A 27482-nucleotide genomic window follows, 5' to 3' on the forward strand; every position below is an offset into this window, starting at 1 on the left:
ATTGCTGCCTACAGCCACGAGGATGCTCAAAGGCCACAGGCAGGCATCCCTGAGTGGTACCCAAGAGGCCAGAACCCCCCAAGGATGTTCCCCACTGCCTCCTGATGCTCTCTTGGCAGCCAAACCCTGACCCAAAGGGAAAAACTTATCAAGGATCATCCCAAACTTGTTTTGCAGCCCCTGCATTAGCCACTGTTTAATGCTTTCTGGATCAGCAGGGGAAGATGGGGAGCACCAAGGAACACAGTTACCACCAGCACAGCACCACCAGCCCCGGGACCTGCCACCATGGCAAGGACGAAACAGTTCCTGAAGCTCCACAAACAACCCAGCCTCGAGGACTTGTATTTAAAGGTTTAAAGCAAATAAGGCTCACACTGAAGACCAGCTACACTGCAAACCCACTACTGCTTAGGACAGCGCGCGTCTGCAGATGCTTACTCCCAGCCACAACCACCATATGCTACATGACACCACCAGAGACACGTTTACCTCCCTATTTTATCTTTTATCAACCAATACTTTGCCTTCTCATCAGGAAAAGTCACTCCTCAGTGGAGCAGCAGCAATATCTCCATGATGCTGACACCTCATAAGGGCTCCCGGGGGAAACGTCGGCAGCATCACCACCAGAGGCGATTCAAACCAGCCCAGACAAAGTCCCACTAGACGTACTGCAAGGGGAGGTTTGGCTCTGGAAACTCCAGGCTGGAATTGTATTTATTAAATCATCACCACCTGGAGGTGTACCAATAGCACATCATCACACTGCAATGCTTGCTAAGGCAGTGACGGGCTGCAGTGAGTAAGAAGCTGTAACGGTCCTCTGGATAACTGAAAGCATCTTTTATGGAGTTTCTGTGTCCCCTGTGTGCCAGGACATGGCTGTCACTCCAGTCACCACTAATCCTCCTGCCCCTTAGGTAGAACCCACACCACCAGCGAGATCATTTCCCTTGCAATAGCTGGGAGCATAACACTGGGACTCTGCCAAAAAAACATAGACGTTCCCACCCTAACCCAAACTTCCAAGCAGCCTGCAGTTGGGATTTCTCCTCCCCGTGCCCTGGCCCTGCCCTTTTGTCCAAAAGCATCCCCAGGGAGCGAGCAGATCCCTGCCAGGACATGCTGCTCTCCCAGACAGCATCCACCCCAGGGCTGCTGTCCGTTAGCAGGACTGGAGAGCATCAGCTGCTGGAGGGCATGTTCTAAGCTGACACTCCATAGCACCCGTTACAAAAGACAAATGTATTTCTCACAGTGCATGCCACCAGCACAAGAGATAGGGATGGAGCCACGATGCAAAGCAACGAGCATCCCAGCTCCCTCACATGAGGGTGCACAGGGATCTCCACACGCTGCCAGACCCCAGACTAACCACTGCATCGAGGAGGGACATGAGCAGCGCTGCCTCCTGCCCTCCACTGCCTGTTAACTTCACCAGCTAAGCTATGATGTTCCCAATGGTCCTTCCCTCCTTCCTGGCACCAGAGACTGCTGCCAGCGTGTGCTGCTGGCTAATGCCAGCGTGGGATGGGTTTTATGACTGCATTTTGTCTGTAGCAATGAATCACAGGCTGACAGGGTGCTCCCATACCGAGGCACCAGCCAGAGATGTGCTTGAGACACCTCTCCAAAGGACACCGCTCGAGGACGGCAGGAATTCCCCAGCATCCCAACAGTGATGGTCACTCACAGCTTGGGATGTGTCCCCCAGGCTGCTGGGTACCCTGAGCTCCTGCTGGCACTCAGTGAACAGCACAGGCAAATCTGAGCATCAATGGAGATCCCCTAATACAGGAAGGGTGATGTTTCCCACTCCCAGCCTGCCTGGGCACAGCACAAGGAGAAGGCAGCTTCAGTAACAGCTCTTCTGCCTTATTTGACCATAGACAGGCTTATCCCAGACTGCTCCCATCCACACTTGGATGCAACATCCCTGCCTCTCCCCATTGGGATATAGAATCAATCAGGCTGGAAAAGACCTTTCAGCTCATCCAGTCCAACCATTGCCCAGCACTGCCAAGGCCACCACTAAACCATGTCACTAAAGGCCTCATCTACATGGTTTGTGAATGCTTCCAGGGACAGTGACTCCAGCACTGCCCTGGGCAGCCTGTTCCAATGCCAGATTATCCTTTCCACTTGGGAGCAGAAGAGCCCACTCAAGCTCTATGGCTGGATACACACAAGTAGAATATATCAGTGCTTATATCCAGGTCATTTCCACTCTGAAAGCTCAAAGCTGCACCTCTGCTTTGAGCAACAGACATTTGGGCTGAAGCATCCCAAAACTGGTCCAATATCCGTATGTGACCTCTTGGGAGCTGGTTCTGCAGCCTCAGCAGAGCTTAAACACCAGGGTTCAATGAGCATATTGCCAATACACACAGAGCAGGATGAGAGATGGCTGGCACAAGCCCTCTCCAGCAGCCCTGCAGGCTCTCAAGGAGGGCCACGCTCTGCTCTCCATAGCCCAAGGATAAATGTGGAGCAGCTCCACTGTCTCCAGCAGCATCATTTTGCATTTACACCAGCACACTGAACGCAAAACAGAGCGAGCCATAAATATTTCAGCTTCTTTTTCAGCTTTGTTATTCCATTCAAAGCAGGAACATGACAAACCTTTGATTGTTTTGCTTAATACCAAACAATAATTCAAAGAGAGACAAACAAGCAACATTAAATGATGCCTGTGATGTACAGGAAAGCCGATGAATTAAAAGAACCTGATGAGGATGGTGTGGATCCAAGCAGCTCCCTTCCCTGCATTTGGCATCCCTCCCATGCCTGCATGGTGAGGGGACAGAAGGGCCAGGCAGTGACAATGGGGTACTCTCAACACAACCCATTGCCTTCAAAGCAACCATCACCAACACTGCTTTCAACAACCGCCTAAAAACCTTCTGTGAAGGCAATGAGTGTCTCCTCCCTTGAGCATCTCCACACTCCAAACCCACTTGCAAAGCATCCACCACAGCCTGGCCTGGCCTGCCCCTGCCAGCATCCCTGCCTGGGCATCTCTGAGGCTCTCTGCAGTGCCTGGAGGTGAAGCATCCACCATGACCACATGTTAGGGCTGTCCCTGAGCCCGCAGCTCCCATCCTCCATCAGTCCCTTGCTCCACAGCATCCAACACACAAACCCAGCAGTGCCCATCCACTCAACACATCCTTTGGGCAGCGCTTACACCAACAGCACAAACCAGCTCCCGATGCCCAAGGGATACCCACACTCACCTCCGGCAGCGGCATCCCGTTGATGATGAGGTCGGGCTGCTGGGGGCTCTGCCCCGTGAAGGTGTGATGGTAGATGTGGTTGGAGCTGGCGTTCCTGTTGTTCTGGCTCTCCACATTGAGGAAGGTGCTTTCGGAGCGGCGGCAGCCCAGCGGCAGGGTCTGCTGGTGGTAGTCGAAGTAGTTGAGGGATGAAGTGAGAGAGGAGCAGCTGACAACGTTCATTTTATCCGTCTCCTCCACGTCCCGCGGCACCAGGCGGATATCATTCTTGCTGATCTTCTTCTTCTTGCTTGATTTCTTCTGATGCCCATAGGAGTACTCTGCGATTCTGGGGGACAGAATGGAAATGAAGAGCTGAGAGCATCCTGAACCTGCCCCGCTAAATACACATGCAGAAACCCAGAGGGCTTGGCCCCCATCTCCAAGTAGGCTTCTTAGTCATGCACATTACGTCACGTTTCGGGTCTGGTGGCACGACACCATCTTTAGCTTATTTTCATATGTATGATGCTTGCAGGTCAAATATGGAAAGTAATGGGAAGGAAGAATATGCCTCTGGGGTTTTATCCTAGTGTTTGCAATTGCTGATATTTAGCTACTAGGAGTAAAGTCCAGCCTGCAGAGGAGAAAAATGGAGATGTTAAAATCAGTTTCCATGAACTGAAAAGGGTACCTGCATTCATTTCCATGCAGAATAAGGATTCTAAACGCAATTTAATTTGGTCCCCATAATGCAAATTCAAAATGAATAGGGGATTTTTTTCCCCCAGTTCATTTTCCACAGCAGTAAATAAAGCAGACCCAGAAGCAGCCCGAGCTGGCAAGCTCGAGTCTCTCACACTCCAAAGGCTGTTTGTTTATTAATGCCTTACCCAATTTGCTGCTGTTTTGGCTATCTCCTGATAATACGCAATAACCCGAAAGCTCTTCTCCAACCGCGTCCTCTTCATCCCTCACCCCCTGACACGCACATCCCCTTCTGCTGGGAGATGCTTTCTGCCTCCTGGAAATCGGAGAGCAACAACCGTGTTTTGCAAAGAGAAATGATCCTTTTTGACCTTCTTTTTTTCTTTCCTTACTGCAAGCTTGTTTTTCTCTGCCTTTCTTTCCCTCTTTTGTTTCCCACCTGCCAAAGGAACCGACTGATGAAGTGCCTTGTTTGCCTTCTGCAAAGCACCAGAGGGAGAAAGTTACCCTTAAAGCAGCAGCCGAGCAAATAACCATAAATACATGACTGCACCTCGCAGGAACTGGGGATGCTCAGCTGAGAGTAGCTCCTCTTTCCAAATGCCAATGCCCCACAGATGGATTTGTACATGTACAGGACAGGGCAGCTCAGTATTTCCCAGGGAAGCATATCAAATGCTACCCTCAGTCAGGAATACACATCTGAAAGTGAGGACTTTGCTCTTCTCGTGGTTATGATAACAGCATTTAAAAATAAAGGGGGAAAATTCCAATAGCTGCAACAGAAATAATGGGATGAATAAATAACACAGTTTTATCTAGAAAGGCAAATATTAGACAAATATTCTTGTTCCACGAAGCTAATTGCCTGAGCATGAAAACGCCACCAAGTCGAACAGCTCTCATATAACCTGATGTGCCTCATAAATTAACCCATTTTATGAAGCCTCTCCAGCAGCTCTGCCGGAGAACCTCTCAGATAAGGCTCTGCAAAGCCCAAAGGCACGCAGGCAGCGAGGGGAGAGGGTTGCCCATGGTCACCATGAGCCTACCTGGTGCTTCTCCACCTCTGCAGCCGACTTCTCCTGCTCAGATGCGCGCTGATAAGAGCCCGTGCATCGCCCGGAGCGTGCAGATAAATCAGGGGAAGGCAGGGATTCCTGTTGTGCCACCAATCTATACGTTGCTGCCTCATCTAACAATGCTTGATGAAGCTTTAATTGTTCTGTTTGCCTCAATGTTTCAAGTTTGGCAACGCGAAAGCCCAGTTATTTCCTGCAGGCATTCATTTTGCTGTCCCTTCTCTATTGACCAATTATTTAATTAAACTGCACTTCATTAATCCCGAAGCCATCACAGCAAACCCAGAGCTTATACCGATGCGTGAAGCTATTAGGGGCTACCATCACGATGTGATTTTTATCCATTCAGCTCCTGTTCTTATTGAACGGGCCAAGCTGGCAAGAAATCTGCTGGATGAGCTTTCACTTGAAGCCTGACATCCCATAATACAGCACAGACCGACCTTTATTTGCAGATGATTTTTTCCCCCATTGAGGAAAAAGGCTTTAAGCTGTGAAAACGGGGCATAAAACCCAAACTCTCCACCATTATTCCTGCTTAAATAAAAGTTTAAGGACCACACATCCCACCCCCCACCCCCCCCCCGCGCCGCAGAATTGCCGGGGGCCAGCGTTGCGTTTCCAAGGTAGAGCCAAATTAATTCCCATCCCTCCCCTCCGAAACGACTCGGAGCCCAAGGAATGGAGAAGTCATGGCTATTTCACTAGTAACAGGATTAAACCATTTATGAGGCATTGCAGCTGCTCTTTTATGGCATCTGATTGATATTCATGTGTGGTTAGCATTTGTCTCCTAACTTGTGTAACACAGAGAATAGTAAAAGAGAGACAATAATCGCCGGGCTGTTACATATTCAGGGGGATGGATTTCCCCTATCACCCTTTCAGCAGCGCTGGGCACGGGGCTGATCTCCCCTCCGGCATTTCGGACCTAAGAGCACGCATCCAGCCAGGGCAAAATCCCTCCTCGGCCCCATTGCTCCCAGTCCAACCAGCCGTGCCTGGTGCCGGAGCAGCGGATCGGGGTGAAAAGGGGTGATTTGGGGCACTATTCCCTCCAGCTGGCCCCAGGAGGAGCCGCATCGGGTGCACAATGGCTCTTTTGAACAGCGAGCAAGGGCTCGGGGAAGGTCTGCAGCGGGGATGCTGCGGTGGTCGGGGGCTTCCCCCCCCATTGTGAGTCATGGGAGAGGCGCTGGGAATGGGGGAGCTGCCCGCGGGAACCAGCCATGCCGCTGGCAAAGTGGTGTCCTCCCGTTCCCTGCGACGGGGATGCTGCAACAGATTGTCAAGCCGCACGATTAAGTGGATCTGTTACTCGGCACGGATTTGTGCTCTCCTCCCAGGGAGCAATTCCTTAAAGCTTCACAGGGAATTCTCCTAGAGGAACCTCACTTTTATCCCTAAAGGAAATCTATTCCCCTCCAGGCCCTCCCTTAAGGATATAGCAGCAAAGGGAAAAGTGAGCGAGGTGGCAAAAATCAAAGCAGGGTGCACAGAAGAAAAAGAGGTCTTTACCTGCAGTTGTAGGTCCTGATTTCCTTGTTATCCCTTTTGCACTTGACTGCCACGAAGATCATGGTGACAAAAAGAATGGCTGCGATAGACCCCAGGGCAATAATGAATATCAGGGAGAGGTTAACAGATCCTATGGACTCCTGGGCATCCAGGGCTGGAGACAGGTATATCAAAATCAAGGCAGAAGCCGACAGAGATGTTTTCCCATGGTCGTGAGCCACCACAATCAGCTCATAGGCTGTCTTGGCGTTCTCCCCAAAGGCTCTGGTGGTCCTTATCTCTCCATTGACCTGGTCTATCTCAAAAAACCCTCTGTCTCCTTCCACCATTTCATAGGAGAGTCTGCCATTTTCACCTTCATCATAGTCGTCTGCCTTGACCACGGTCACCAGGTAGCCGACCCCTGCATTCCTGGGGATGTACACCTCCGCCGTCCCATTGACCAGCGGTGGGGCTGTGATCACCGGGGTGTTGTCATTGACATCCAGGACAATCACCCTCACAGTGGCATTGCTCTGCAGAGAGGGGTTACCCCCGTCTTTTGCCAAGACCTTGAACTCAAAGGCCTTCGTCTGCTCGTGATTGAAGGACCTCAAAGCATAGATATCTCCAGAGTTGGGGTTGATGGAGACATAGGTGAAGACAGGCATGTCCCTGACTTGGGAGGGCACGATTTGGTAGGAGACACTGCCGTTGAGGCCCAGGTCAGGGTCCCTGGCTGAGACTGAGAGGAGATAGGCCCCTGGGGTGTTGTTCTCCTGCACAATCACCTGGTAATAGGGCTTGGAGAAGTGGGGATGGTTGTCATTCTCATCGGTGATCTTGACAGTGAAGGACTTGGTGGCCTGCAGGGAGGGAACGCCGTTGTCCCTGGCCTGGATGGTGAGGTTGTACTGGTCCCTCTGCTCCCGGTCCAGCCGCCCATCCACCAGGATGGTGGAGAAGCTCTCGTACTCCTGGAGCCGGAAGGGCACGTTGCCCAACAGCTTGCACTGCACGCGCCCGTTGGCCCCGGAGTCGCGGTCTGAGACACGCACCAGGGCAATGACGTACCCCGGTGGGGCGTTCTCGCTCACCTCCACCAGCTCGCTATTGACAGAGAGCAGGTTGATGAGCGGCGGGTTGTCATTGGCATCCTGGACGCTGATGGTCACTTTGCAATGGGCAGGGATGGAGTTAGGCCCCAAGTCCTTGGCCTGCACATCCAGCTCATAGACATGACCCTCTTCGTAGTCAATGGCACCGCTCACTGTGATGAGGCCGCTCTGCGGGTCGATTTGGAAGAGCTCCCGTGCCCTCTCGGAGACATAGCTATGGAAAGAGTAGAGGACCTGGCCGTTGGTGCCCTCATCTGGGTCGGAGGCGTTGAGGCGGATAACCGGTGTGCCCGGTGGGGAGTTCTCGGGCACGCTGACGGTGTAGGCCGGCTCCTCAAAGAGCGGGTTGTTGTCATTGGAGTCAATGACGCGGATGCTGAGCTCCACCGTGCCGAAGTTGGGCGGGTCACCCCCGTCCAACGCCGTGATCACGTAGCTGTAGTGGGACTGGGTCTCGCGGTCCAGGCTCTTCTCCACCACCAGCTCGGCAAAGCGGGACCCATCACCCCGCGTCTTGGTCTCCAACCCAAAGAGGTCATTGGGGGTGATCTCGTAGCTCTGCACACCAAAGCTGCCCGAGTCCGGGTCATAGGCACTCTCCAGGGGCACTCGGGTGCCGGGGCTGGCCGTCTCCGAGATCTCCAGCTCAATCTGGTCAGTGGGGAAGCTGGGCGCGTTGTCGTTGAGGTCCTTGATCTCCAGCTTGATCACGCAGATCTCCATGGAGCTGGACATCACCTCCAGCGAGATGATGCACTTGGGGCTCTGCCGGCACAGCAGGTCCCGGTCGATCTTCTGCTTGGTCACCAGCAGCCCGGACCCGGGGCTGATGTCCACCAGATGAGGGGCCGAGTTGGAGACCACCCGGAAGGCAGCGGGCTGCCGGGGGTCCAGCACGAAACCAGCGTCCCGGGCGTCCTTGGCGACGTTGGCGATCACCGTGCCGGCCCGCTGCTCCTCCTCCACGGAGTACTTGAGGTTGACGAGGGCCCCGGCGCCGGCCCACAGCAAGGCGGCCCCCAGCAGCGCTGGGAGAGCCCCCATCGCCGCCGCGCCGCGCCCCGACGGCCGCCGGCCGCCCGCCTCAGGGCCCCGCTGCCCTCATGCGGGCAGCGCCCGCCGGGCTGCCCCGGCGGCGGGCGGGCGGGCGGGTGCGGGCACCGGAGCCGCGGTCCCCTGCGTCCACGCACCGCCGCCCGCTCAGGCGCTCCGAGCCGGCAGCGCCGCGGAGGGGCCGGGCATGGCGTGCGGGAGCGGGGCGCCGAGCGGAGCCGAGCGGTGCCGAGCCGAGCGGCGCCGAACCGAACCGAGCAAAACCGAACCGAGCGGAGCCGAGTAGTGCCGAGCGGTGCCGAGCCCGCTCCCGCCGGCGCTCGCTGCGGCGGCCGCTCGCCACTGCCCGCAGTCCGGAGCGCCGGCGGGCGGCGCGGGGGCGGGCGGCGGTGAGTGGCAGCCAATGGCCTCTCGGGGGCGGGGCCGGCGCGCCAAGCCGCAGCCAATGGGATGGCGCCGAGCCGCGCTGCCGGCCGGCGGGGCGGGGCCAAGGTGGGACCCGCGGAGCCGAGCGGCCGGGAGCCGTGCGGGGCGGCCCCGCGGGGCCCAGCCTGCACCGGAGCCCAGCCCGCACCGGAGCCCCGGGGCTGCGGCAGCCGCTGCGTGCCCGCGGTCGCCGATGGGTCCCTCTTCGGGGGCCCCCGCGGGCAGCGGGTTCACCCCCAGGCCCGTTCAGTCGCTTCCCGCTCGGGAAGGAGTGAGCCCCACAGAGGCGCTCCGGCTGCACGGGTTGGGTCCCACGGGAGCCGGCGTGAGACCCGGGACTGCCGCGCTCTCCCGGGCGGCTGCAGCCTCGGCAGCGCTCGCTGCTCACTCCTGGTTACTGGGAAGCATCACGGTACCGGCTTCTGTTCCAGCCGAAATCACCCCTCCTGCCTTACCTCGGGTCCCCGCCGTGCCACGCAAGCTCCCGGGCCCTCATTAAGGGGCACAGGGAAGGTGTCCCCGGGCCCGGAGGCGGGGCTGCCCCGGCGCTGGCGGCGCCCAGCCTGGAGCCTGCCGGCTGCACCCCCTCACACACACCATTCTCCGCCCCGAGGCTCCAAGCGGGGGGGGCCGGGTGCCGGGGCGTCCCTGCGGCACACCGCCCCGGGAGCCCGCCGGTCGATAGCGGCCAGCCGGCGCCGAGGCAGGGAAAGCAGCGGGACTCGAGGCCCGGCGAGAGTTGCCGCGGCGCAGGCCCCATAGGGGCGGTGGGCAGCGGGAGCCGGCGCCTCGCCGGTGTAGCCTCCCCCCCGGCGATGTGAGCCCGTTCGCCCGCCTGTCCCCGCCCGGCCCCGAGCTGGCCGCGCCGTCGGGCCCCGCTGCGCCTTCCCAGGCACAACGGTGCCATCTAGCGGCCAATTCCGGGATGCGGAGCGGCGGGGACTGCACGGCACCGCGGGAACCGGAACCTGCCTGGTCCACACGGTGCATGGGAGGCTACGAGACACCCCATCCGCGGACACCATTCCCTCAGGACAACATCCATCCATGGGTACCATCCCGCGGGCCACCACCACCTCCAGGGACACCGTGCTCCGAGGGTACCCCCCCATTTTCTCCCCAGGGGATACGGAGTCCCCCTGCTCCCGGAGGAAAGGAGTGAGGCACAAAGAAGAAAGAAGAGCTTTTACCATTTTTTTTTCCCCAGAAAACAGCAGCGTGAATCACCGTGACCTGGGAATGGGGTAGGGAGATGTGGCTGGAGCCTTTGCTCCCGCATCCTTGAAGTCTTCTCCGCAAGCATTCTTTTTGATGACTCAGATTCCATGTGGATTGAAAACCTGACTGAAAGCTCATAAACAAAGGGTAATTAGAAACAGGGGGAGGTGTTTATGGGGTACTGCAGGGATCTAGGTTAGGCCTGCTCTCATTTAATACTCTCATTAATGACCTGGAAGGAGGGAGTAAACTACACATTAACGAATTTGGCAGATGATGCAGTGGCTGGGAGGTGCTGTGAACTCCAACAAGCACAGAAAATTAACACCAAAAGGGCCTGGTGAGATCAGAAACAGGGGCAGAAAGAGCCGTGCCTTTGATAACTGGGTGCAAATGGGACACAAATGGGTGCAAATGGAAGTAATGATGGGCAGCCAAGCACCCAGGTGACACCCCAGTGATGGTCTTTGCGACAGCAATGGGGACCCAGGAGCCCGCAGGGCCAGGGCAGTCCCTGGTGCTGCTGCAAGAGCCCATGGAAGCAGCGGGATGCTCAGGTGTGGCTGGAGCCCATCAGCACCAACGCATTGGCCGCAGTTCAGAGGGAAGCCACACAAAGGATCAAAGGCACAGAGAGACTGATATCCAAAGGCAGATTAAAAGGCTTAAACATATATATTGCTTGGTTAAGAGCTGGCCGTGGGGAGACAAACTTAAGAGCCTTACAGATCTGGCTGGAGTAAATAGAGAGGGAAGGAATTATTGTCGGGAGTACAAGGGGCATCACCACAAGGGATGACAGGAAATGAAGAAATGGAGCGTTTAGGTTCAATGTCACAGGGGAAAAAAAATCCCCTCTGCTGACAGGGATTGCGATGTGGTTCCCTGGAGGAAAGAGTTCTGTGGCTGGAGATAGTTAAAACCAGACAGGATCAGGCTGAATAGAAAGAGATCAGCCCCTGGCAGGGGATGAGCAGAGGGGCGAGAGCTGGGCAGGGATGGACCTCGTTTTCCAGGGCTTTTTCCACTGAAATTTGTCTTTCTATATCACAGGCCTGCATTTTGTATTCCTTTGCAAATACCTATTTCTGCTGCTGTAAAGGAAACCACTGGCACGATGGATGCTGTGCCAGGCCCTGTGTAGCTTGAAAAGGACCTGAAATCAGAAACACTTCACTTCCATAGGGGTATGGAGGCGAATTAGAGGCAGGTTAAGTGACTGGTACGAGGGTTCTGATTGGGTCCATGGTGTATAACCCCTGTGTCAGTGTTCCTGGAGCACAAGGTCTCCTGCAGGTTTGGCTTCTGTAGAGCATCTCATAGAATGGTTTGGGTTGGAAGGGACCTTAAAGATCACCTAAATCAACCAGAACTTGTATCTCAATGGCCTTCTGCAGATGGTTTCCAGGTGACCAAGGAGAAGCCAGGCTGCACAGCACCTATAACCTCGGCTAACACTCCATCCTCTCACTGTCATCTAACACTCAGCTTGCCAGAGGCTGTGGCAGGATCCCTTCGGAACAAACCAGGCATCGATTGCATGCCCACCCCTCCCTGTCTCCTGCCTCACTGGAGGTCTGCGAGGGCTGTCAACAAAATGGATTAATAGTCCTATTATCAGTTCAGATGGATAGCCAGGGCTTGGAGAAAACATCGCGTCCCAGGGAACTCAAGTAGGCACATTAATAAAGATGCCACACTTTGGCTCTGAAACCTAAAAGCTTTGCTCCGCTCCTTGCAACACAATTAGTTTATCCAAAGCCTGATATTCCCCTTGTGATGTGCCTGTCAATGCCTCCAGGGCATGGGCAGGGTGGTGCTGGCATGGTGGTCCCCATGTCCATGGTCACTGGGGAGCCACATCATCCCTCTTGGTACCAGCGTGCTGCCCCTCAGCATCAGGATGCGGGTCTGGAGAGAGCAGCACTGTGATCTGTCACTCACCCGGCTCACTGATGGGTGCAGGAAGCATGTAATGAAGATACTGGCTCTGCCCACGCTGTAAAATAAGGAAAGCTTTTAATTAGAAGCAAGTGGTGCAGCTTGCAGCCCTTTGTTTGAGTGCTAATGCGAACGACTTTCCAGCCCAGCACTCAGCGCTGTCTCCCTTGTACCTGTCAGAAAGTAAATCTCAGGATCTCAAACATGTATATTTAAAACTATGGTATCAGCAGGCTGTCAAGCCCGAGTTTTTTTATTCAACATCCCCTGTACAGGGGGTGAGAGGGAAGGACAAGCAGGGGATGACACTGCAGACAGGGCAGCACGATGCTCTCATCCATCTCATCCCCTGCCTGCCTCTTCAGATGTGCTGCTGCAGAGGCTGGGGGGTCTGGGGCTCAACACCCACCCTACCTCCCTCCATAGCAAAGGCTTCCTGATGCCCTGCCTGAGCCACCATCCTCATCACTGCTGCATGGGGACCCATCTCCCCCAGCACCCCATTGCTCCAACACACATGCACAAAATAGGTCAAAATCTTAAGACTTGTGTTAAACATCAAAGACCACCTTTATCTTTTTAATTTTTCAGAGCCTTTCTTTTAATTTCACATTTCTGAAGTGTTGTTTTTCCCCCTTTCCCGGCACCTTTCCCTTTCAGCTACTGGGTGAAGTCAAATAAATGATGTAGGTTTATTCCCCCCCCGCCCCTTTCTTTGCTTATCCAGTTCTGCAAAACTTGAAAGCTTTTCAAAGCACCTGGGTGTCAGGAGTTACAGTTTAGGCTTGTGCTGCTTTTTTCTCCTCTCCTCTAGCAATGTTTCTAATATCACAGCAAAGCAGAAAGAGAACATAAAACCCCGTAGCACAGAGAAAGAAAATGAAGCAATAGGAAAACACACAGCAAAATCCCTCAGCCATCAGCCAGCTGCTGCGTGTGGAGAAAGGGAAGGCCTGAAAAGGAGAGAAAAGACAATATTGTGTGTATGGGGGGTGTTTGGAGAATAAGACAAAATGTTCAGCTTAGAACTAAACGTGCTTTTTTCCCCCTCTCCTAATGTGGGAATTCAATGCATGTCCACCCCCAAGAGGTTTGGGAACGAAGGCAGACCCTGCTCATCAGCACTCCAAGAGCCAAGCTTTGTCGAGCATCCGCTCGCCTCGCAGACATCCCTGTGTAACTCTGCTTGCACACGATGCAGATAAGGGACCACTGCTATAAAATATTGAGTCTTCAGACTGCAAAACCCCTGTCTTTCACAGCTGAGATGTAACTTTATTTGTAGTGCAGCAATTCCACCCCAGGCAGCAGGGTTCCCTGGCTGTTAGCAAGGGCAGCGCCCAGCACGTTCCTGCCACAGCAGAGGTTAAGGAGCCAAAGGGAGGACAGCATCGCTCCGAGCGATTCGATAAGCTCCTATCACTCAATAGTTTAATTCACTTTTACTGATGCAGCATCTTTTATCAGAGATTACATAATGCTGAATAATCACGGAGCACACAATGCAGAGCCAGACAGGCAGTTATAATCTGATTTACAGCCTGTATTAAAGCAGCGGCAGGTGCAGGGCTGGTTCTCCGCTCCCACACTGGTGCTGGTCCAGAGGAAACCTGCTGGAGCCACTCCTGATGTGCACAGCCTGCCTGGAAGCAAACAGTGGGGAGAGGCAGCAGTAATAGGATGGGGCTTTCTGGAGGTACCTATGGAGCCTGTCAGGCTCATCCTATGGGGAGGAAGACAGCGCAAGGTGCAGCAGGGAGCTGGGCTGCACTGGGCAGTGTTAAGGGTAAGACAGACAGGGTAGACCATAGAATCACAGCCTGGTTTGTGTTGGAAGGGACCTTAAAGCTCATCCAGTTCTAACCCCAATATCTTCCACTAGAGCAGCTTGCTCCAAGCCCCTGTGTCCAACCTGGCCTTGAACACTGCCAGGGATGGGGCAGCCACAGCTTCCCTGGGCACCGTGTGCCAGTGCATTAATATGGTCTTTTAAAGTGCAAAGCAAAACACGCTGCATGATTCAAGGGGCTGTAATAGGTGATGCAGCCTTTCCTTCATCTCTCTGGCCCATGTTCCACCACGACCCAGTGGCTACTTGATGGCTCTCAGGCCACTTCCCATAGGGCACATTATGAGATGTTAATGCCAGAAGCAGCATCTCTGGTGCTGTACCAGCCGAGAGGCCAGGATGGAGCAGGGTGACAGTTATACCCATTGGGACAGGGGATAGAGTGAGCACCAGGCACACTACTGAGCCCTCATCACCACCCAGGTCAGCATCCAGCACAGAACAGCACCCTCAGAGGTGACCGGCAGCCATCCCACTGCCTGCTGCAGGGTCACATCAATAAGAAAACCATGCAGCTCAGTTGATTTAATCCCATCCTTCACAAGAAAAGGTGACCTGAGGGTCTGAACAGAGCTGTTGGTCCCCCCCCAGGATGCTCCCCCATCGCCACAGCACACCTGCACTAGCAGCCTGTGGGGAGATACATGTTCCAGCCATGCTGGCTCAATATTTCCCTTGCAAGCAATTCCAGCGTATAAACCCATCAACCAGGATAACCTTGTGATCAAATGGCCAACAGAGAAAAGTGCTTAATATTATCCACTCCAGATAATGAGCCGTATTTCCAGCACAGGCCCCGAACACCCATCACCACACACTAAATGCCACGCAATTGCCTGCACAACAAGTTAAGCAAAGATTAAAAGCGAGGAGGAGAGAAGAGGGAGAGGAGACAAGGAAGCACAAGGCAATTGCAATCTGTGCCATCGGAGCGTGCCGGAGCAGGGGAGCGCTGCAATGCAGCTCAGGGCACAGTTGTGTGGTGGATGTTCGGGATGGGGGCATGGATGCCTGCCTGGCTTTACAAACCATGCATGCTGGTACCCACATGGATGAGGAACAGACAAGGTTTACATGACAGCAATGACATGGATTAGTTAGAGGCAATCAAACTTTGCTCTGCAGAAGCCCCTTTCGCGGCTGGCAAAGGTTATCCTATGCGATGGGAGAATCTCTGCTCTTCCTGCCCTGCTTACAAATAGCCCATCTTAATTCAGCTTCTGGGTTCTTGCACAGGCAAACAGATTGCGAAGGTCGGGGGAATAGAGACAAGAGACAAAGGGCAGTGATTTAGAGAAATAGAGCAGTGTATCTGCTCTGAGTGGCTACAAATAGAGCTCAGCAACCTGTTCAGTGCTCCAGCACCATCCATTCCACCTTCAAACCAGTCACAAACACAACTAAATCACTTGTTCTACATTTTTCTTTCTACTTTTCTCCACCTTTATTCCTGCATCCCAACCCCTGGGATGGAAAAGAGACTGTCACACTTCCTTCTTCCAGCAGGGATTAGATACCTGACCCTGGCAGAGAGCTGACAGCTCCAAAGCATTCACTTGCTCTTCCACCAGAGCCACAGGCCTCCTGCCCAGCAGGCAGCAGACAGGAGAGAGCATTTCTGGGATATACAGCTCTTGCTGCAGCGCTGAGCACCAGCTGGGAGATTCCAGGAGCATTCCTCATCCAGGGCAGCAGATGCAGATGTGTAGCACCAGCTGCAGAGCAGCCACGGGGCCAGGCTCTGGCTCCATCCCACATCCCACCAAGGTGCCTGCATTTGGGATCCTGGCTATGGATCTGCACTGGCATTGGTTAGCAGCATCCTGCAGTTTGGTGATACTGATGCTGCCCGTATCCCACACCAGCAGCCAGCAGTCCAGGCACTGATCCCAAAATGCTCCTCTTCATCACTCCCTTCTCTGACTGCAGATGTAGGGAAGTCACAGAATTCACCCATCAAAGCCCCATCTCCCCCCCAGCATCACCACATGGACCATTTTCACCCACCAAAATGAGACTCACACATTAGGGCACCTCACCTGTACCATCTGATGGTCCCAGGCTACAACACAGCCAGCCTATGGGTGTTGTTCCAGCAGAGCACTCTGAGATGTGAATGTCACACATTGCCTATGAGAGAAAAGAGAAAAAGCTTGGAAAATGCCTGGAATCTGGGCTCTTCAAATGGCTACACACTGTCAAACAAGGCCTGGCATAGCTTACCATAACTAAGCCCGTGGTGAATGCTGTTCCAAGCAGTGATTAGTACTGTGCTAGGATTTGTTCTGTCATGGTGATAACCAAACATGGTGTCTCATGAAGATTCCAGATGGCTGGCATGGAGCAGAGCCCCCAGCCAGCCACCGGCGTGCCCAGAGCCAGTGCTGGCTGCTCTAGTGCAGATGGGTACCACAAGCTCCTCGTTTGTGGGATAATCACATCCTGGAAGGGAATGGCTCCTGCTGCTGCCCTGGTGCTCCTTGAGCTGCTCCCGGTGCCTTGTAGGACAGGCACAGTGCTGGATACAGGGATAGTGTGCAGGCAGGATGGCTGATTCCTGTCCTAAAGGGAGCCCTGTCACCAGCCTTACCTCAGGCGCATCTCCCCAGCAAATCCTTTGACTTCATTTCCAGCAGGATTGTCAGGACAAAGCCTTCCTCCTGCAGGCCTGGTCCTTCTCCCCATCCTCAGCCTGCGAACCTCATCTGCTCCAGGGCAATGAGACATCACCCTCCAGGCAGCCAAAACAGCAGCTATAGTGATGGAACGCATGAAGTATGGTCCATCAAGAGGCCACCCTCTTGTTATGGAGTGAGTACGGACAACCCAGACAGTGCTTCCTTCCCCTGGGACCATGGCCAACATGGATCCTGTCCTTTGGAGAAGGACATGGCAGGGAGGTGGCAACTGCTTCGCATCCAACAGCTCACATCGCTCATCTCCTTGGAAAGCAGCAGATCTTGGCTGTCCACGCGATCAGGTACCAACATCTCTATGTCTGCTGATGCCAACACATCCTCCAGTGAGAGGTAAGAATAAAAGCCGGTCCAGCTGGGCCACAAGATATATTGTTTGGATCGGGCTGAGAATCACTTATGTGGTGTTCTATTAACCATAATGGATAGCTGTGCCTGGTAAAGTGAGTAATAACCTTGTTTAAGGGATCGCTCCTGAATCACATCCTGTTGTTGCCAATGCTGCAAACTTGCCTCACTGCTCTGCAGGCCAAATCCTGTCCTGGAGCAAGAGAAGACCACAAATCAGGTAGCAATAGCTTTCTGCCTTATTATTATTATTCTTTAAAAGAATTGGAGGTGACATGACAGGCAGCATCCTCCATCTCACAGTCCCTTTGGTTTTCCCACTTCATCTCACCTCAGTTCATCAGGAGAGCTGTCTCACCCAGCCTGCTGCTCTCCAGCCAGCTCTGGTGCTCCATGGGAACAGAGCTTGGCCTGGGGTAAAGGGTCAGTGCCTAATGGAAACAAATAGAGGAAAAAGTGGTTTACGTCAGCCACAGCTTTATTCTTTAAGCTGCTATTTTGTGATCATCTATCATTTTAATCTATTAACAGTGAAAGATGAACCTGTTCTGTGTTCATCTTGTTTACAGGTGATGTAAACAGGACTGGTCTATTCGAGGGCATCTTTGGAAGCTTCGTGCTCCCCACCATCATGGGTGACCCCTAAAGCAAGGGGGGGACACACAGCATCCTACCTGACACAGGAGCTGCCTTTTGAGACCTGCTCCAATGTGTGACCTGCTGGGGAGCAGCAAAGCCAGCTTTGCAATAGTGGGACACCCCACTGCCATCCCCCTTGCTTTGGTCAAAGAATGGGCACCCAGACACCATGCAGAGCTGGGACCAGGGACCCAGGCTTGGGACCAATGAGGAATGCCCTGGGATGCTAGAGAAAGCAGTTGCCCATAGTGCATCTCCATGTACATAGAATCATAGAATAGTTCGGGTTGGAAAGGACCTTAAGATCATCCAGTTCCAACCCCCCTGCCATGGGCAGGGACACCTCACACTAAACCATGGCACCCAAGGCCTCATCCAACCTGGCCTTGAACACCACCAAGGATGGAGCACTCACAACCTCCCTGGGCAACCCATTCCAGTGCCTCACCACCCACTCAGTAAAGAATTTCTTCCTTAGATCCAATCTAAACTTCCCCTGTTTAAGTTTGAACCCGTTACCCCTTGTCCTGTCACTACAGTCCCTAATGAAGAGTCCCTCCCCAGCATCCTTGTAGGCCCCCTTCAGACACTGGAAGCTGCTCTGAGGTCTCCACGCAGCCTTCTCTTCTCCAGGCTGAACAGCCCCAACTTTCTCAGCCTATCTCCATACGGGAGGTGCTCCAGTCCCCTGATCATCCTCGTGGCCTCCTCTGGACTTGTTCCAACAGTTCCGTGTCCTTCTTATGCTGAGGACACCAGAACTGCACACAATACTCCAAGTGGGGTCTCATGAGAGCAGAGGGGCAGGATCACCTCCTTCGACCTGCTGGTCACGCTCCTCTTGATGCAGCCCAGGATACGGTTGCTTTCTGGGCTGCGAGCGCACACTGAAGCCGGCTCATGTTCATTTTCTCATCGACCAACACCCCCAAGTCCTTCTCTGCAGGGCTGCTCTGAATCTCTTCTGTGCCCAACCTGTAGCTGTGCCTGGGATTGCTCTGACCCAGGTGTAGGACCTTGCACTTGGCATGGTTAAACTTCATCAGGTTGGCATCAGCCCACCTCACAAGTGTGTCCCCTCCCTGGTTTTCCACCCAGCCCAGGACCCTCATGCAGCCGAGGTGAGGCAGTGATTCAGGGCACCGAGCACTCCTGCAGCCAGGGAATGAACCATCATTCCAGTTAACGTTACCATGTTCAAAGGGGGAAGCAGCAGTTATGCGATGCACTATGTGAAAATACTCCCTCCCCGGCAGAGATTTAACATCTGTCAATGATTTACTTTAATTAGCAAGTAATCAGCTGTGGAGCCAGGGCTGGCACTGGGTGACGCTGAGGGTCCTGATGGAGGAAGCCACTGATGGGAGCCATCATCCACACAGGGCATCCCAAAACCTGCGTTGAGCTGGGAGGATGCACCACAGAGCCAGGTCAGCTGTCCCTCTGTGTCTGTCTGCCCACAGGGGAAGGCCTGAACACCCAGCCCATGACCAAGATGAGGCTTCCAGCCCTGAAGAATGAAAACAGAGTTCCTTGGAATCCTGCCTGCCTTCCCAAGCAAAGCTTGTGACTGCCTGCATGGCCAGGAATAGAGGTTCACACCACATCGGGATGGGGGACCCCACATACCCAGCAACACCACTGCTCTGCCTCCTGTGAGCGACACATAAAGGGAAATAAACACCAAAGAGTCCTCTTGCAACGCACGTAAATGCCACAGGGACCGTTGTCTTTAATGTGAGCCAGTTCCCCCTGGGAGCCTCCTTTGAACTCCATTTCCCTCCAAGCCTGGAAGCATATCTTGCCTTTCCTCGCTTCTATCAGGGCCAGCAGCACAGGGGGCTGTCCCCTGCTGCGCTCCCCAAGGGGATGCTCCTGCCCCACATGGAAATGAAACACACTCAGGTCTGAATAAATCACCTATCTGCAGCAATCACAGCCACCACCATCTGCCCACCAGATCTGGCTGTTGCTATTATGCAGGCACTGAGATTGCCATGGCTTCGGGCACCTGCACATCGTGAGCTGATACAGACAGATCTGGTTTAGGCATTGTGCAGATTAGCAGCAAACAGGTTATTGGGGGCATTTAGCCCTCTTTTTATTCATTAACAGAGTTCAAACATGCTTTGATTTCCTTCATATTTGCTCATTATATGGAATTGCACAGGAATGCTCTAATGGGGATGTTGCGGAGCAGGGACTGCTGTTCAAAGGCAGGCAGGGAGCAGCCACAGCACATCCCTGCTCCGGCCCCGACACACTCTGTGGGATGGAAACCTGGCAAGGATTCAGGCTCCTACCACCACCCCCCAGACCTCCTCTTCCTGCAGGCTTTGCTGCGAGCAGACTCTGCTCCAAACACAAGCGCTTGCTGAGAGCAATTTAAAAGGGTTTGCAAACACCAGCATGGTTCTCATTGAAACAAACACCCAGCAATCTGTGCCGTGCCCCAGAGCACCAGCGCTGGGAAAGAGCACAGCTTCCCAGCTGGATCCGACACGGGGCCACAGCAGCGGGGTCAGAGGCACTTGGACACAGGCAGCCTCCTGCCTGTACCCACAGCAGCAATGGGACCAGGCTGATGGCACTGAAGTCTCCTTATTATGTAGTGGATGGCATGAGAGGACACCCCATCACTACAACATGTGGTAGGGAGCACCTCAGCCAGGGTAGACAATGGGGTGGGAGGTGTCTGTGGGTACCAAGCACTGCTTCTCCATTCTCCCATCAATACCTGTGTGGATAACAAAGCTCCATGCACACCAGACCACCAAGCAGAGCAGGGCCATGAAATATCTCCTTTCCCTGCTTCTCCAGCCACATCCCTGACCTGGATCAGGAGGTCTGAGTGTAATCAGAAGGGAGAACCATAGGGTGAGATCAAACCCCTTGTTAATCCTGAGAACACCAAGAAGGAGCATCACTGACACTGCCACATCCACCAAACTGCAGAGGAAAGTCCCACCTGGAGCACAATGGGATGAACAGCCACTATAGCGGCTTCCAAACAAGGATCCGAGCAGGAAGCTGCTGTGTGGATGCTCCCAACCACTGTGTGGACCAAACATCCCGCTGTAATATTTGGCTATTTCACATACATAGCACAAGGCCGGTTTATTCCGGGAATTGCACGGTGATGGATAGCTAGATGCAAGGAAAGGCCATCACACACTATAAAAAGCTGTGCAGCCTTCCTGCCTGCTCCGTGCTCTGTGACAAACCATCTGCTTTGCCCACACCTCCCTTTGTTTATCCTGCTCGGCTCAGCTGAAATTAGACTTGACAAAAGCAATTTCTCCCCATCAAGTTAGAAAAGCCGAGCAGGAAAGCTGCTGCACACGATGCCATAGAAACCTGGGCTGCTCCAGCCCCATCGGCCTCCCCGTGTACCACATACAGCCTGTGAAGCACCCAGCTGCAGTGGGAAGATCCTTCCTGCACACGCCAAAGGAGAAACACAGATGGATTCAGCCATGGGAGATGCACTTCGCAAGCAAGAGCTTTGTTTTATTCCCATCCCCTCTCCTTGGATTCAGAAGCACAAAGTGGCCCCTTTGATGAGAAAAGCACATTGGGATGGATCTGGAATGACTTCCCGTTCAGGGGAAAGCGGCTTATTTTCTCAGGGAATGCTTTTGGAGTGTTTGAGAACCTTCTGGGTTATATTGACACTGCTAAAGCACTTCCCGGCTCCAAGCAATGCAGAGCACGGGGTCAGGCTGCAGGCACAGACGTAGCTGGCACCAAGCCTGCAGGATTCGGTCCCCCAGCACTTAAGCTCAGACAACTCACCTACATGGGGCTGGGAATGCTGCAGGATGAGCGAGAGCCCCTCACCTCGAGGTGCTGGAGCACACCCTCCCTTTAAACACAGCACCCTGTTTGCATCCCAATGCAGAAGCCAGGAGCCCGAGGCATGGAGTGCAGGACCTTCATATCTCTACATCCAGTTTCTTTAGACATTAAATAGCACAAGGCCTTTTTACTCTGAGATGCTATCAGATTTGCAGGAAGGCCTTGCAGGAGCCCCTTGACTCACTGGAGCCCATTGATGCGAGCTGCAGGGATCAGCTTCCACAGGGCAATGCAGCAAAGAATGGGGACCATGGGATGTTACAGCCCTTCTGCTCACTGCAGCCACAGCTTGAGGATCAGGAGACCTCCAGGGCATGAGAGGAGACCAAGGGGCACTTGAGGTGGGAGCAGAGCCTCATCTAGGCTGCACCTTCCATAGGGATACATGGCTCCATGACCACCTCTGACAGCAAGGAGAGCTCCCACTGCTCAGGTGAGACTCAAGTGGAGGATTCCTTCATTCCCAGCCAGCATTTAACTGCCTCCCTCTTGCATAGGAAGCCCCATTGGAGCAGGGAACCACAGCCCTGCAGCCAGGGATGCCAGGCACTCCCTGCCACCAATCCATCAGGATGACTGCTCTGATTGCATTGCATATCAAGGGGCCGATAAACCCCTCTGCAGCAAGGGGAAAGCAGGGTGACAACACCAGCAAATCAATAGGGTGGTTCTGGATTTGCATAGGATGCATTACCTTAGGATCTGGATCTCCTCCCAGGTTTGTCCAGGATAAGCAAGATTAGATCTGGATCAATCTTGGGCTTACCAGGGCTAAGCAAGATTAGACCACGGATCAGTGTCCGTATTGATCGTGTAATTTGTCACTCCTATGCTTGGGAATAAACCTCCCCCATGCAGTGAATGGAGCACGAGGCGGGGGAGATGCCAGCCCTGCTCCCCTCACTAATTCATTAGCCATGTCATTCACTCGACACAGTTTTTGTTTCCCGGGATAACATACTTAACATTCAGCAGCACGCTCTTCCCCACAGTTAAACAGAAACACAGATTTACCCCCAGACATATATTGTGCATTGAAACAGTATTTCAGGAATTAGAGCTGGAATTCACCTGACTCCTCATTTAGCCGTGGCTAATGAGGCTCCACACAACAGCACCCCCAGGAATGCTCCAGCCAGAATGAGAGCCAGAGGGACCAGGATACTGGGATGGCACAAGCAGGGGGAGAAGGAAGCCAAGCATCCAAAAAAGCTGGATATGGAAAGGGAATGAGGAATGATCCGCAATGCCACTGTGGCCAACGTGACACTTTGGTGTCTGGGATGGGGACATGGCCTCATCCCTACCTTGCCGAGTTGCCATTGGACTTTTGCATGAGCTGCTTTTTATGCATCCCTGATGCTAAGGGTTAGAAGGAATCAAAGGCTTCACAAACCTGCTGGCAGTCTTAGGGACATGAGCAGGGAGGAGAGGGAAGGGCTCTCCTGGCCTCCCAAGCCTGCTCCTCCTTAGGGAGCAGTGGGAAGTTATTTCTGCAATATTACAACAGGATCAGCCAGGAGGAGATGACAAGAGATTAATGAAATCACAGTGTTCTGTGGGCTGAGCAGGGCAGGATACAGCCCTGGCAGCTTGCTGAGCATCAGGGCAGGGGAACCACGGACACCATCCTTCTGCCTGCATCTCTCCTGTACCCTGGTCCCCTCCTGGGCAAGGCAGGGTCAATTGCAGGTGCAGAGACAACCAAACCACAGCTCTCTGTTTGCAGTGGGATGAATGCCGTGCTTGGCACGCAGTTATCCAGAGACATCTCCCAAATTCCTCTGCAAGTTTTCCCGAGGTATCCATGTCCTCCTCTTACTGACTGCACTACTGAAAGCTTCATCTGCTGAAGATGAGCATCCTCATGTGTATGGCTGATAACACCAATAAACCACTGTTCACACTGTCAACAGCAAGATCCTCCTGCAAAGAGCTGATGGTGATGGGTCTGTGCCCCCCAATATCCCTTTCCCACCCCATCCTCAGAGCAAGTCCAGCATCTGAGCTTTTCCTGCCCCAGGAGCCCAACCACCTTCCACAGGCAGCAGTCCCTGCAAACAGCCCTGCACACAAGCAGGGTTTTTCCCCTGCTTATCCCAGTAAATAGGTTTCACTTAATCCAATTTGCTCCCACATTGAGCAGCATCAAACACCGCAGCTGCCAACCAAATATTAAAGGTACAAAACAAGCAGCTCCAACCCTTTGCTGGTGGTTGGGGAGAGAAGCCTCATCACAAGCATCTGCACATTACATAGGGCAAGCAATTCCCTTGGCCCCCCGAGACACAGCTGGGGTACGGCAGCGATCAGCAGCAATAACAGAGGGGCAAAGGAGTAAATCACACTCATACATCCTCCTGCCTGTGCTTCTCTGCATTATTGAAGAGAAAACACTCTATTCTGGTCTTTATTCTTTCCCTTTCACACTTGATTCCTGGTGCTGGTGAGGGAACTAAAGCAAAATCTCCAAGCCCAGGTTTCAGAGTGATGTGAAGCCATGCTCTGGGTCTGATCCAGCTCTAGGAAGTCATCCCAGCTCCTGCAGTGGGATAGAACTGGCTCTTGGATCAGAGGCACATGGAGCAGCACAGACCTGGGCTCAGCAGAGCCACGCATTGACAGAGCCTATTGTGCCTTGAACTGCAGATCAGGTCCAAACCCTGGGAAGAGCCAGGCACAGGGAGCAGACCCGTGGGCACTCTGACCAGGACCATCACAAGCATTGAGAAGGACCCAGACACAGCAGGAGCTGTGAGCCACCATGGCCAGGCAGTGCCTGGAGCTGAGGGCAAAGACCACACACCAGCACAAGCACAGGTTCTCCATCCTCACTTGAGCACCAGATGGGCCCACATCACTCAATGCCCTGTGGCTGCAGCATCACACGGGGCTGTCTATGCACCTATAAACCCCCAACATGAGCATGGTGCAGGAGCAGCATCACTTCCCACAGCACAATGACTGCTGACCTGCTCCACCTCACGATGCCCTATGGGCAGGACTCACCCAGGGCAGCCCCATGCATGGTGGGGAATGAGCAAAGGAGCTGCAGGGGGCACACATAGGGGCAGGAGGCAAGAGCAGGCACCAGCATCACTAGCACCAGCATCACTATTGGAAAGCCTTTCCCTCCATTGACTGTCTAAATTAATCCATTTACAGCAGGGGAGCTGAGCTGCTTTCACTATGCCTCACATTCAGTTTTTGCGTGGTGGGATTAAGTTGGGAAGGGAGTGGGAGCAGAGGCATGAACACCTCTGGGTGCTGCTGCACACCTGCAGCCTGGCCATTGCAGGACCTGAGCCTCCTCACAGTGCTCCATCCTCCAAAGCATCTCCCATCAAGGCAAGGCAATGGAGGAGCCCCAGATGCATTGGGGTGCAGCATTGGACCAGCCCGAGGTGCTCCAGCAGCCTCCATCAGAGACCCTTCATGCTTTGGAGATGGCAACAAGCAGCTTGGTGGGGAGATTTCTCCTTGCTGTCATTAACCTGACATAATGCCTTTCCTGCTGGCAGCTTTCAGGCTCAGCAGGTTTGTTACGGAATTCATTATCAGATATTGCAATCACAGTCACCTTTGTCGGGCTCTGCATCTGCAATAATTAGGCCAATAAACACTGATTTATAAAAATGACAAGCAGGAACTCCCAATAAGCAAGAAAAATGTGCTTCCCCAACAAGCACTTGTTCACAGGACACAACACCCTGAGAGAGAGGCAGAAACAAATCACTGCAGGTGACAGCCAAGTTAAGCTGATTCCCCTGGGATTTTCCACTCGCCAGCCAATACCTCACCAAGAACAGACCCCATGGCCAGCAATGGGATGGGGGGGGTCCAGCTTCCTTCCCTGCACAGAGCCGAGAGTGAGCAGGGAGATGCTGGGGCTGCAATGGGAGGGGAAGATGGTGTCAGAGAGGGAAAGAGCACAGAGGAGGTGGGAGAAACCAGGAGGGAATGCAGGAACAAAGCAAAAGAGGAGAGGAAAATCCAACAGAAGGGAAGCACCTTGGCAGGGAAGGAGGAAAAAGAGATCCTTGCAAGGAATAGCAAAGGGATAGCAGAGTAATAGGAGGGAAAGAGGAAGAGATGGAGCTTCAAGCCTTAATGGTAGAAGCAGAAGGGAAGGAGAGAGGAGAAAGGAAGGTGTCACCCGAAAGGAGGTGACGCAGATGCTTTCTGCATGCTCAGACTGCTCCAAAGGCTCAGCCTGCTGCAGATGGGCTCTTTGGGGTTGTGGCACTGCAGCAGACCCCCATGGTACATCAAGTGGGATGGAAAAGGCAGGAACACCACACACAGAGGTGGTCAATCGTGACCCCAAAGGCAAAGGCTTACAGTCAAGGAAAGAGCTGACTTCAGGGGACAGAGACAGTGGGGCACGGCATGGAGCCATCCACAGCAGCAATGGTCCAGCATCAGTGGGGTGTGAGCCAGCCCTCTCACAAAACCCAGGATGGAGGCTTTGGGCTAGGAGAGCCCCATTCAGGATCGGAGCACTGGGACTCTGGTACCACCCACAAGGGCAATACCTGAGTCATGTGGGGTTCAGCAGGGTCCCAGTCATGGTGGGACAACCCTCAGCAGCTCCCAGTGCCACCAGACACAGCCCTGCAGCCCCAGGACCCCCCCATCAGCCCCAGGCCAGGGCTGCATCGCAGAGCTGCCGGCAGGAAGGGGTATGGTGGCACAGCAGCAGCTCTGTGCCATGGCCCCAGCAGCCAGCCCGCTCCCGCAGGCGGGTGCTTGGTGTGTGCCATGGTACATCAGCACCAATATGCTTGTCATCTCCCCTGCACACCCCCATTGCAGCCCATCTGTGCTCACACATGGCTGAGGAGGACGTTCCTTAGCCCTGTTGCAGCGCAGGCACACAGCCCAGCCTGGCACGAGCATTGCTCCCCTGCAGGAGCAGGGCTGGGTGATGCACACAACTCTGCCATGGCCCCACAGCTCACCTGCATGCACCGGAGCATCCTCTGCTCTGCTGCCCACCTTCTGCATCCATGTCCCAGTTTCCTGGTCCTTCCTCAGTGATGCCTCCGTGCTGCTTTACCTGCATCTCAAGCTCAGCTGCTGCCTCTTTCTCAGCTCTGTTATGCACAACCATAGCTCTGTGGTCCTCATCTCTATGCTCCTGGAGCCCAGCAGCCTCCCTCTGCCCACCAAGAGCCACAGCATCACAGCCCAAACCCCTCTGTCTCCTTCCCATCCCCTATATACCCACCAAGGCAGGGGCAGCTGAGCAGCATTAGCTCCAGCCCCTTTGCTCATGGGGAGCACCTGGAGCCCCAGATGGAAGCAGCATTGTTCCCTGAGTGCTCCCAGGCCCTCCCACTGGTGAGCATCCAAGGGGAACCAGCATCAACGATGAACCCCAAAATGCATAGAGCTGCAGAGCCTTCCACTGCTTTTCCCTATTAGGACCAGAGATGGGCAATCTGCTGACTGGGTCCATTTTAATTATTTTATTGATTTCTAAAATAGCTGCTTTTTTCCCCAAAAGGAGCCCGGGGCAGTGAACAGCTTTGCTGTGTGTGTTAGAGCTGGGAAAGAGACAGGAGCAGAGCTTGAGGCACAGGGAAAGCAGCATAGAGACATCACTGAGGAAAGAACAGGCAAATCCCCATCTCCTGAGCCTTGGGATCTCCCACAAACCCTCAGCACTCCCAGGAGATCAGGGTATTCCTCCTGCCACCACTGGGACACTGCAGATGCGTGTGGTCTCAGAGGGAAAATGATGCTCACAGCATCACAGCACAATTAATCACAAAGGCCGTCAATGGGAGAGTCAATGACAATCAAAGACAAATGAACTGTGTTCAGAT

The 27482-nt window shown here is 53.9% G+C and overlaps 1 protein-coding gene across 2 annotated transcripts in view; it reads right to left on the reverse strand.

The window, feature by feature from the left end:
* The window catches only part of PCDH19 (protocadherin 19), a gene marked incomplete at both ends in the record, with an annotated part of 53786 nt that extends 45119 nt beyond the window's left edge, over positions 1–8667 (reverse strand). For both annotated transcript variants that reach the window (XM_080624772.1, XM_080624771.1), the window contains 2 exons: positions 3240–3567; positions 6527–8667. In XM_080624772.1, coding sequence (XP_080480898.1) covers positions 3240–3567; positions 6527–8667 — 2469 coding nt within the window. The remainder of the gene's footprint in view (positions 1–3239; positions 3568–6526) is intronic.
* Positions 8668–27482: the final 18815 nt, after the last annotated feature.

This window comes from Psittacula echo (genome assembly GCF_963264785.1).
Source record: "Psittacula echo genome assembly, chromosome: 8".
Classification (NCBI taxonomy): domain Eukaryota; kingdom Metazoa; phylum Chordata; class Aves; order Psittaciformes; family Psittacidae; genus Psittacula; species Psittacula echo.